The 12739-nt window shown below is 41.7% G+C and overlaps 1 protein-coding gene across 1 annotated transcript in view; it reads right to left on the bottom strand.

Moving 5' to 3' along the window:
* The window catches only part of creb5b (cAMP responsive element binding protein 5b), an 88908-nt gene that overhangs the window by 9876 nt on the left and 66293 nt on the right, over window positions 1–12739 (bottom strand). The window contains exons 8-9 of the mRNA XM_066715655.1: window positions 4736–5071; window positions 1093–1320 (exon numbers count right to left, since the gene is read on the bottom strand). Coding sequence (XP_066571752.1) covers window positions 1093–1320; window positions 4736–5071 — 564 coding nt within the window. The remainder of the gene's footprint in view (window positions 1–1092; window positions 1321–4735; window positions 5072–12739) is intronic.

The raw sequence follows: 12739 nt of genomic DNA, 5'->3' as shown, positions 1-12739 counted from the left end.
TTTCTCACCACCCGGGCCAATTCCTTACATAACGTAACCATGCATTTCAAACCACTATATTAGAACCGCACAGTGTCAGTAGATTCTGTTCAATTCAAGCTTTTGTTTTAGGACCTTTTAAGTCTTTTAAGGTCTAAAATCTCCTCAAAACATCAGACTTTGCAGCGAAGACTTCTGGCCTTGCTTCACAATTAGCATTCTCCTTTGAATTTTAACCAAGAACAAGGTTAATTACAATCAATCTACATAGACCAACAACAGGGTCTGAATTGTGGATGCCTATCTGGTTCCTCTTTGTTCTTGATATCCATCTCCCCGAGATCAATGCCGTTGCAGTAACAACAGGATGACCTCATGCAAGGAGAATTCAATCCGTAACACACAGGGCAATTAGGGGCAATATTCTTCTTTCCCGAGGAAGGTATGTCGTCGTTAGTGTTCGGTAAGGTGGATTTATCTCAAATGAAATATTGAAAAACATCAAAATGTCACTTTAAGCATATGGTCATAGTTCTAAATATACTGGACCTTTCAGTGAAATAACATGCAAAAACAAAAAACAGTGTCTTTCATCTAATTGTGTTTCATGTGCTTCAGAAATCTAATTCAGGTGCCCATGCTGAGGGCCAAATGGGAAAAAAAAATGATTTAAAGCAAGGGTGACATAGGTGTTACAGGTTTTTTTTTTCCTACAAAGAAAACCACTGTCTGTCCACCTGTTTTTCCTTCTGAACGACTAATTTTTTATGTTTACTTTACTGTTGCCTATGTTACATTTTTGCAAAGTAAGTTTAGAAAGTTTCACATATTGCCAACTCTGAGCCCGGCTGAAACTTTGAATTCGGTACCAATGTTTATTGATATAACTGAGACGGAAACCTATATTTAACTCCTGGAACTGAGCATTTCTAACACGCGTCTGTAACCCTTATAATGCCTGAACTTAAAGAAGGCCAGAGAACCGAGGAGACATGAACAACCTGTTGTCCTGGTAAAGAAGGTATTTGTATGGAGTCCAGCTGGGCCCGCTGTGTTCTCTGGCCTGTGTCAACACACTGATTTGGTGAAGTGTCGGGATGTATAGCCCCATACCTGAAGCTGCATGTTTGTCTGAGTTAGCTCCTCTGCTTTCTTTTCCAATGACATCACCCACACTTTCCTCTTCTGTCTGCAACGCGTGGCGGCGGCTCGGTTCCTTTCTAGAAATTTCCGCCGCCTCTCATCCGGGTCTTCGTCCACCACTCTCCTCCTCCGGCCTCCGGTGGGCTGGGGCTGCTGTAGTGTCTGGGTCGGCTGCATCTGCTGGGCCGCGGGCGACACCTAGCACACATCGGGTCGGGTTATTGGCTCCGCTCGCGGTGACGCATCAGAATAAACAAGCAAGGCAGCCCGACAGAGAGAAGGCACAGCGGCTGGCAGACGGGACTTAAAACAGTTTCACTCTCGCTCCCATCACTGTCAACCCCCCGCCTCTGACCTGCAGACATTTTGGCACTCGGTCAAGCATGGCAGGAGTCCATAAACTTCACTGCCAGCTACCACCTGAAAGGCTTAAAAAAAGCAACACAATCTATGTCTGGTCTAGTGAAGAAAAAGCAACACCCTTAAAAACAACACAAACAGACTGCGTGTTTTCCATACATTGACTGTAAAGAAGAGTTGAGTGTAGACTAAGTTATTTAATAGGTAACTTTCTACCTTATTAAAAAGGTGCTGCAACAAAGCTTTCCACTATTTGGTTAAATTTAGACTCTTACTCTGTGCTGCACCCAGTGGTTCAAACCATCTCGAACGGAGATGAAGAATTTATACATTTTTTCATTAGTATAAAGGAAAATTCTGGACTTGAGTTTCAAAATATAAATGGATAATTTCTGCATCCAATTTATGTAAACAGTGCCAGAATAAAAATACACTATATAGAGGTGGATGGCTTTGTGGAAAAACAAAAACTGATCAAGTACAGAACTGGAAATTAAACAAATGTTGGTGTGCTTCAAAGCCTAGAAGCATCACAAACAGTTGTGTGCTTATTCTAACCACTAATCAGCAAAGGTAACATTTTTCTATAATCACCATCTGTTTACTTCAACAAACACACTAAACAACTTGTTGAACTCTATTTCTGCTCAAAGAATGCCAGGCCTGTGCATGACTCACGAATACCTGAGGGCATTCCAGACATTGCCATCTAAATTAAAGTGACTTAAGCACAATATAAGTACAGTGAGGGAAAAAAGTATTTGATCCCCTGCTGATTTTGTACGTTTGCCCACTGACAAAGAAATGATCAGTCTATAATTTTAATGGTAGGTGTATTTTAACAGTGAGAGACAGAATAACAACAACAAAATCCAGAAAAATGCATTTCAAAAAAGTTATAAATTGATTTGCATGTTAATGAGGGAAATAAGTATTTGATCCCCTATCAATCAGCAAGATTTCTGGCTCCCAGGTGTCTCTCTTAAAGGGAGTGCTCCTAATCTCAGCTCGTTACCTGTATAAAAGACACCTGTCCACAGAAGCAATCAATCAATCAGATTCCAAACTCTCCACCATGGCCAAGACCAAAGAGCTGTCCAAGGATGTCAGGGACAAGATTGTAGACCTACACAAGGCTGGAATGGGCTACAAGACCATCGCCAAGCAGCTTGGTGAGAAGGTGACAACAGTTGGTGCGATTATTCGCAAATGGAAGAAACACAAAATAACTGTCAGTCTCCCTCGGTCTGGGGCTCCATGCAAAATCTCACCTCGTGGAGTTTCAATGATCTTGAGAACGGTGAGGAATCAGCCCAGAACTACACAGGAGGATCTTGTTAATGATCTCAAGGCAGCTGGGACCATAGTCACCAAGAAAACAATTGGTAACACACTACGCCATGAAGGACTGAAATCCTGCGGCGCCCGCAAGGTCCCCCTGCGCAAGAAAGCACATATACAGGCCTGTCTGAAGTTTGCCAATGAACATCTGAATGATTCAGAGGAGAACTGAGTGAAAGTGTTGTGGTCAGATGAGACCAAAATCGAGCTCTTTGGCATCAACTCAACTTTGGAGGAGGAGGAATGACCCCAAGAACACCATCCCCACCGTCAAACATGGAGGTGGAGACATTATGCTTTGGGGGTGTTTCTCTGCTAAGGGGACAGGACAACTGCACCGCATCAAAGGGACGATGGACGGGGCCATGTACCTTCAAATCTTGGGTGAGAACCTCCTTCCCTCAGCCAGGGCATTGAAAATGGGTCATGGATGGGTATTCCAGCATGACAATGACCCAAAACACACAGCCAAGGCAACAAAGGAGTGGCTCAAGAAGAAGCACATTAAGGTCCTGGAGTGGCCTAGCCAGTCTCCAGACCTTAATCCCATAGAAAACCTGTGGAGGGAGCTGAAGGTTCGAGTTGCCAAGCGTCAGCCTCGAAACCTTAATGACTTGGAGAGGATCTGCAAAGAGGAGTGGGACAAAATCCCTCCTGAGATGTGTGCAAACCTGGTGGCCAACTACAAGAAACGTCTGACCTCTGTGATTGCCAACAAGGATTTTGCCACCAAGTACTAAGTCGAAGGGGTCAAATACTTATTTCACTCATTAACATGCAAATCAATTTATAACTTTTTTGAAATGCGTTTTTCTGGATTTTTTTTGTTGTTCTTCTGTCTCTCACTGTTAAAATACACCTACCATTAAAATTATAGACTGATCATTTCTTTGTCAGTGGGCAAACGTACAAAATCAGCAGGGGATCAAATACTTTTTTCCCTCACTGTAAATGAGTATGGGTACAGGTGACAGATAATGTCCGATATGGGGTCATTAAACTGAGATTTCTCTTCCAAAATGAACTCAATACTGAGAGTTCTGAAGGGCAAAGGATATCACAGTAAAGCACCATAAGTAAACTGAATTGGATTAAAAAAATTATTATATTTATTTTTCATGTGTGCTTTTCAGCATTTTTTCCCCTGTACTATGTAATAGGCATGTCCATTAAATACTACGATTGCTTGCACATTTTATTGCTGTTTCTTGATTATGGTGAGTGGTGATCATTTTACAGTTGTGTTCTTGTGCGGCAAAAATGGATTGTCTAGTTACAAACCCAGTTTTTTTCTGTGCCCTCACTGTTGGATACTTCTAAATCCTCACAAAGTGTTCAATGAAGATGGAAGTAGTGAAATGCAGCTGGGCTTTGTCCACCTGAGTCTGAAGTCCATGTACTGTAGAGTACCCCCTTCCCTGCTGGTTTGTGTTCCACCGGAGCTATTAATTGCTTAATTGTATCATTAATTGAATCTTCAAATTATCTAATTAAGTAATTAAGTTCAATTAAGTAATTAAGAGCTTGTCGGAATAAAAAACAGCAGGGCAGGAGGTAATCCAGGACCGGTTTGGGAATCCCTGCTTTAGATTAAACTCCCTCCTCAATTAAACTTTATGGTTAAATTTGGTTGGCAGATTTTAAAATCCTCATAAATAATTGAACAAAATAGACTTTACAACTGATTACATGCTTCGTAAATCTGTCTCAAACCAAAGTGCTCTTCTTGAACAAGGTTTTTGGTCACAACTCTCTTAATCACTGCAGACATTACTAAACAGGACTGCAAGGGGGCTAATTTATATCTGCCCATTCAAGAGTCCCATTAAATCATTTAAACTTCCAAGCTTACACTATTACGAAATGAGAAGTTCGTCAAGCGATCTGGTGAGCGTGTGGCAGAGGTCTGTACCTGAGACTGGGCCCCGGGGTGCATGCCCTGGTGGGGGGATGTCTGGTGGTGGCCCGGGTGGCTGTGCATGTGCGGCTGGTGGGGGTGGTGGTGCTGGTGGCTCTGTGGGTGGTGGTGGGGCGGTGGTGGGTGCCCGTGGTGGTGGTGCTGGGCATGCTGGTGCTGGTAGGCGTGAGGCGGAGGCTGCATGGGCTGGTGGGCGTGGGGGTGGGGGTGCAGGTGGTGGTGGGGCCCCTGGTCCTGCCGCGCTGACATCATCTCCATCATGTGGCCCATGGTGTTCATGTTCCCGTTGGGCATGGCCGCCGGGTGGTGCGACAGCGTTGCCTTCAGCCTCTGGAGGACAGACAAAAAGGAAGTGGGCACGTTAGGGCTGCTTTCAGACACAAACGCAGCATCTGAGTCTAATAGGGTCATGGTACACAAGCTAGCTTTGCCTGTGAACTCAGGGTTGGCTTTCAGTGTCTGAGCTAAAGCAAGGAATTTGGCGAGGGAGGCGCTGTGTGACACACGCTGGAGCCAGGCATCGCAGACATGCATCCCAAGACCAGGCCGCTCCTCACAACAACCACTCCCAACACCGCATTCCCAACAATTCTCCACATTAACTGTTTCTTCTTCTTCTTCTTCTTCTGCTTTTTACTTTACACAAAAACCTGTGGTCAACAATTTTGGAACTAATTAAATACTGCAGGCATATTTTCAAATCCTATCAATATAATACCCCACTGCATTGCTGTTACGCTTCATTTCCCAATGAAGGAGGTTTGAACAACTGGAACAGTTTAGCACAACCTGCCACTGAAAATACAGTCTTAACTTTGCCAGCATGAAGTCCAACACAAAGCTCGTACAGACTCACCCTGCCGTTGAGATTGATGTTTTCTTGCAGCATAATTTTACTCTTAAAAAAAAACTCTTTAAGGTATTGCTTGGAACACGTTTCAAAGCAGTAAACATTCTGGTCGAGTCTTGGAAAGGACTGGGCTGCGCTGGCTTGAGTCTGTCAGGGTTCTCTATTTGTTTTGCTGCAGATTTGCTTTTTTAACTGTGTGGTCTACTTAGCGGTGGTAAATTACTGTTTTTCAACAGGCTGGCCTGATGAAAAGGAGAACATTAGACACAAGGTGCCCTTATTTTTAGTGTGTTTACCAAACTGAGGGTATCTCAGGGTTGTGTGTTCTTAAGGATCTGTAGAAAACAAACACAAAAGCAAACAAACAAATACAAAAATAAAAATGTGGTTTCGGTCATGTTAGCTAACCATAGTAAAAAAAAAAGGTTAAAGACAGATTCTTGTGATAAGAATGAGCTTGAGATTCACTTGGCGGAGAATTTATGTTAATACGCAGGCATCAAGTTAGTACCTTGAATTGTGTTCCAGAGCACCATTATATAATATTCATGAATCTGATTTGAAAACCTTGTTATCGTAAAATATTTAGCAATTTAGCGAATTAACCCAGTTGTTATCTGAAAACAGGTCATGAATATACAGCTACAGTCACCTTACGTAAGAATGTGACTTCCATTTGAGAACATATCAGAATTGACTTAAACGGATAAATACACGATGCCAGTCTATAATGTAAAATCTGCTGCTGTCAATGAACATCTTCACACTATTCTGAACAGTTTTATACTCCAGCTTTTCCTGTAATGTGCATCGATTCCAGAAAGCTTCCTCCAAGAGCTTCCAATATAAAAATCCAATATATAGAAGTAATCAGGACATACACGAGTCAATTGAGCACGGATTTGAGAAACTTCTTACACTTCATTCATTTTTTACTGACACAAACCTCAGCACAGTGGAGGTCCTAATGCAAAAGAAGTGTTGCTGCTCTTTCGCCTCCTCCCCTGCCTCGCTCTCTCTTGCCATTTGTTTGGACAGCAGATGAGCAGATTGAGAGCGAGGGACCTGACTCACAGCTGCTTTCAGTCAAGGCAGGCCGTTTCCAAGGGGTCCATATATTTAACAAGCTGCACATTCATTATACCCAATGGGAGAGGCCGCCAGCTGCCCTGGCTCACAGTCCTGGTCACAAACCAGCGATCTACCTCATCCTCCCTCCGCGAGCAGTGGCGGCAATCACCCGGGCCCGGAGGCCTGTAAGAGGATGCGGCCCTGCGGAGGTCGCGTTACGGCCCGAGCCCACGCCCTTCCCTGCTCGTCTTTCATGAATGATTTAGCATTGCCAGCTATTATACAGGATTGTGAAAATGCACGTCATCTGACTTATTACTTATCCATTATGTCTGGCTGCAGCATCAGGAGTGTTTACATTGACCTCTATTTTGTTCTTCAGAATTTAAGCCCTCTCTTCCTCTTGGGTTTTACATTTTAAATTTGCATCTGCTTTGCAAAAATAAACACTGAAATTCTCTCCCGGGGTCCCAACTAATTTGCTGCAGTTGATTATGATTGTTTGTTTTACATAAAAAAGAAAGAAAGAAGAAAGACAGGAATGGTTGCAATTGTCAATTGAGTTAGCTGTGCTTGTGAATGAAGGAGGAGGAGGAAGATGGAGATTAAGAGAGATTAAGAGGGGGAAATATGAAGAAGGAGAAGGAAAAGAAGAAGAAGGGGAGAAGGAGAAGAAAATGACAGGAAGGAAGAAAGAAAAGTAGGGGAAGAAGAAAAGAAAAAGAAGAAGGAGTAGAAGGAAAAGAAGGAGAAGCAGGAAAAGTAGAATGTGAAGGAAAAGGAGAAGAAAAAGGAGGAGAAGGAGCATGAGAATAGAAGGAAAAATAAAAGGAGGAAAAGGAGGAGGACGAGGAGAAGTAGTACAGAAATGGAACAAAGTCACACTCCCTGTAGAAGCTGGGAAGGCACTTCTGCTGAGAAATGCCTGACTCTAATACAAAACTACAGGAAGCGCCTTCTCTATAGAAAAACCAAAGGAGGATCCCTGAAACACAGACTGCAGGATACATGCTAAATTGTAACACTATATCTAGGCATAGACTACTTCATACATTCACATTATTGATAGGTATCAATTTTTGCAGATTTTGATCTATTCTAAAAAATCCTGAATGTGCATATATATACACACACACATTTATAGAGACATATATTATGAGCTCACAAGATTTGGATCCATACCTTAGATCACTCTGATTATTCCTTTCCTGCAGATACTACACTGGTAACTTCAGAAAACACAGATCCTTTATTGAGTCATGTTAATTGATGATTATGTTTCTTTACAGCTGGGCACAGAAACCTCAACTGAAGGGCTGCAAAGTTTGGGAAGTTAGACCAAGACTAATGGTTAGCACGGTCTGTGAAATCACTCAGGGCAGATTTGAATGTATCGCCCAGATGTGCACAGGGTTTCTATATAAGTTGTATTTCAGAAACTAATTAATGCACACCATGTTATGGGTTGGTGCTAAATCGTTGGAGCTCTACAGCAGTTTTGTAAATACAAGGAAATTAATTGTTGTATTATTTAAAAACTTCTGCCAGTCCTGATCAATAACTGAGCTCACAAATAAGCCATTAGATGAGTAAGTGCTGCTACAGGGTCAGTTATAGAAGTAAACACAGCAACGTTTTAGACCGCATCATATATGACAGATAATACTATAATAATAACATTGCTGGATAATAAAATTATGAAGTTCATTTCAGTAGCACATATTAAAGCCAGGGAATCTTTTTGAAAAGGTTACACTCCAAATTAAGACACAGAACAGCCTGCAGTGTGATTGATATATGATGAGCTCTGAAAATGACGCTTTCCGCAGCAGTGGGCAGGGGTTCAGATAGCTGCCTGTGTCCAGCAGGGTACTGAAATAGCTTTAGTAAGAGCACACTCACTTCCTCAAAGTAGCTGTGTACCTTTGAAAGGAGACAGTACTCTTATTTTAGTTTATTATATTCAAATACAGAACAGCAAAATCGGTTCTTGCCAAAAAGACGCCACTAGGTATGTGTGGGCCTATAATTACTTATAATTGCTATTATTGCTATTTGCTAAATTAATTCCACACTACTAGGAAGTGAGTTGATTTGAAATTATACATTTTAATTGGTTAGATGAGATTAGTGATCACTTGGAGGGAAAAAAAGGCACAATATACAAACATGTTGGATTCAACTGACTACATCCTCTGCTCCTTGATGGAAGCCAAACAAAACTTGGGTTCAGTCATTTGCAACTCAACATCACAGATAAATGTAAATGACTCATTTACAGAAACTGCATCTCCAGATAAGTACGAATACCAGAGATAGAGAGCAGGCAAGACTATAATCTGATCACAGAAACATCATTACTTATAATCAGTGATTTCCCAACACAGTTTATTGTCATTTATTTGTCTTATTTTAATACGGGGAAAGGGAATGTGTTTGCGCTGAATCCATGTGAGTCTCCAATCTGGTGTGATAAACATTAATCAACTAAATGAGATTAAGACGTTTCTAAATTGGCTTCCCAGACTTATAACCTTAACCCTTACTGCACTGTTATCCTGAAATGACCATTTATGGTGAAGGCTCACAGCGGTTATTTTTTTTAAGCTTCAGCAATGAAAATATTCCCGCTTCTTTTTACAAAATATACACCAGACTGACAAAGCCCAGTTAGGCCCTGCTGTGAAACGGCCTGTTTTTCAATCTGCAGAGAGCGCAGCGCACGTCCCCTCTGAGTGCTCATATCAAATGTTGTAACAACGTACCGAGCGCCCATCCCCACCATCAAAGCAGACAACCTCTCTTTCCCACAGAAGGCCGTGGAATTTTACCATCAACCACAGTCTAGAAACTTAATAACACATTATCAGCACAGTAAAACAAGCCTGTCTCGTGTTAGGTCTCACTGGCTCGCTGCCAGCGTTGGGGGATGAGGGAGAAGTGTTGGGAGTGGGGGGAAGGGCGCACTCAGATTCTTTTTCCATCTTTGAGGTTAACCCAGCGGGCGTTAATTTATCACACATTTTGATAGCCTTCCAGCTGGCAGTGCAGAGCTATCTGTTTATTAATTCAATTAGTCTGCTTATTTATCAGCGCAGGCTCCAATGTGTGGTCACAGGCCAAGCTGTGCCAACTCTATCTGTCTGCAGCTGGCCTCCTTTAAAACATACGACACAGGGAAGAGTGCAATCCAACTGTGAGAGCGAGAGGGTCTGCCCCTCACCAGCGTGCTGCAGCTCATAGGGGTCCGGGAGACAAAGCACTGGCCCGCTCAGGCACCCCAGCGTCCTGTTCCGCCACACGCGCCAACACACCCCCTCGGCATGACCACTGCGCACAATATAACATTTGCTTCCTTTATAAGTCAACGCGACTAGGTGTTTGGGGAAGAGAACTAGAGAGTGCATCCAAAACAAGCAAGCGAGGAAGGTGGTGGGATTGCATGCAGAGAAAATGCTTAAAACATGATCAAGTTTAAAACGGGTGAAACCTTCAAACACTGGCTGCAATTTCATGATAAATTCCAACTGAGCATCATGGGAATAAGGCCTGGATATTCAACGCACCTCCTCCCAGTGCTGATGTTGGTCACTGGAGCTGTAACCTTATCTTGAACCCAAACCCGAACCCCAGCCCTCTCTCCTGAACATGTGATCAACATAAGAACAGGATTTGCCACATCTGTATGAACTGTGACTGTGAGTCTTTCTTCATGCACCTGAAACTTAAAAGCTGTTATAATAAGGGACCTCTGATAAGCATCCGTCTACGGTGTGGAATCATATCCAGGTAGCCCTGCTGTGAGACACACTTTTAGTGAAATATTCCATAAAAAAAGCAAGAAAAGCTTCTGTGGTCGTGTTGATGTTACACGATTCTTCTTGATTCTCAGTTTTCCCTCTTGAGCAAATGTAAATACACAATCTCCCTCTCTTCCCCCAGCTCCAAAGACAGCAGTGTCCTCTTAGGCACTTCCTCACTTATCTGGATTTATTCTTGAGGTACAAGTGTCGATTAAGACAGAAACGAGCCAAGGAAGCCGGCTTAATTCATCACGGTTAGAAATTAGACATTTCCTTTACCTTCCCAAATTGCACTAAGTGGGCTGTGCTAACCCACTTGGTCTGTTTTCCATGTGTTGAATCAAATTCCACTAATCTACAGCATCCTGGCAAATTGGAGGCAGAAGTGAAGGAGGACCAGGGATGGACAAGCTATCATTGTTTTCAAAGTCAAAAGTATAAACAATAAAGCTCTGTTATAACTAATAGGTTTTTGTTTTAAATTTCCTCTCGTGCCAGGGCATTCCAGGGAGAAACCTCTCTTTATGAATAGTCAGAGTTGGTCCCTGAAGCGTCTAAATGAATCACGGAATACATTTGACAAATAACATGAAAACAATGAAGATTCGGAAAATGTTTACGGCAGGAGAAGAGCACAAACAGATTATTTCCCTCTCTATACACCTCTTAAAGTAGTAAGGTACCCAATCATTTTTAATTTGAAGTAATAAACCTATAGTTAAGCATGTTGTGGGACGACATTCTGAAAATACAGTGTTTTACACCACAATTTGTTGCTAAAACTGAACTAAATGTCATGTCTCAGGATTTATTTTTTCTTTCATTGTTCAGATTAAAGGTTTCTTCCAGTTCTTCCAGTCTCACTTTCAAGAGATATTTATGCCATTATGACATTTCTGTACAAAAAAACCTCACCACCTTATTGAAAACTAAAACATACTATGAAACCTCAAAGACAACATATTATGCAGCATTTACAAATTATACCAGACAATCAAACATAAATACTTTAAATTAAAAACCTGAAGTGAACATTTAGAAACCAATCACAGTGAAAATCCTCTGCAAACAGCTCAGCTTGACACCAAAAACACGAGTGACTGAAAATAAAGTATCAGGCAAAGTGAAAGCATTTAATAGCACACTCTTAACAGTATACAATAAAAGAATTAGAGTCCTTACAGTCCAGAGCGGTGCGTCGAGGCCCGGTGAAATCCTTCATTTCAGACCAGCAGAATACCAATGTATTTATGAGTGTCTACGACTACAATGATGCCGCAACGTCACAAAGTTACACACAGATGGCGATTGACCACAACCCTATTTACAAAACATCCCCAAGCTTGAAAATAAAGGTTCTTGAGCAGATTTGTGCATTTACAGTACTGATCATTAAATAGGCTATTGAGAATGAGCCAGGGCCTAGAATAACCGTCAGTAATAAGCAGTTTTCTCTAATTCCAACACATGTAGCTTCCAAAATAGTAATTATAATCTTGTAGGTATTACGCAATGACGACAATGTTCAGACAACAACTTTGTGAGGACATTGACACTGGTGAACCTTATAAACATGTATATTTCTTCTTCGAAATGTCAAAGGTTGTGTTTTATTGGCCCTGTGTACAATATTCGCCTTTCCTCAAAGTGTGGCCTAAGGCTGAAACCCCGACAACAGGGGATGCTTCACTCTAGAGAGCTATATCAGTTTTGTATCACGGAAACAACAGCAGAAAGTAATCTGTGCAATATTACATATATGTCAAACCCACACCATGTTCGAACAAGAAAAATATATCCAGATGATAGTCTAGAGCTGACGGACCCAGGTTTTTATCGGCTTCAGTATGATAATTGCCAAGTAATTAAATAAAGGTCACCTCAGAGGCTACATTAGAGCCATCATGCTTTATTTATTTATTGGTAGTTCATTGATTCCAGAACATCAACAGGACAAATACTGAGATATGACAGGGCATCAGCTTTCACAACACGGCTGTGTAACCTGAGCTGCAAACCCAGGACTCTTTGTGTAAAACCGTAGCCCTGTTCCCTCTGTGTAAACCGTATCTTTCTCCCACTTTATGTAAATTTAAGACAGATATGTTGGATATTAAATGGATATATACTTCTCATTCAACAGAGCTTCCGTTTAAGTCCTGCAAATATTATGCATTGTTGGATTTAAGTATTTATATATAATCTAGAGTGTTATCATTATCGATTTAAATGGCCTGATTAATTCTTACTTTTGTTTATAGCATGTGACATTTC

This window comes from Amia ocellicauda, chromosome 10, assembly GCF_036373705.1.
Source record: "Amia ocellicauda isolate fAmiCal2 chromosome 10, fAmiCal2.hap1, whole genome shotgun sequence".
Lineage (NCBI taxonomy): Eukaryota > Metazoa > Chordata > Actinopteri > Amiiformes > Amiidae > Amia > Amia ocellicauda.
The sequence above is the reverse complement of the archived record's forward strand: the minus strand, read 5'-3'. Positions and strand labels throughout refer to the sequence as shown.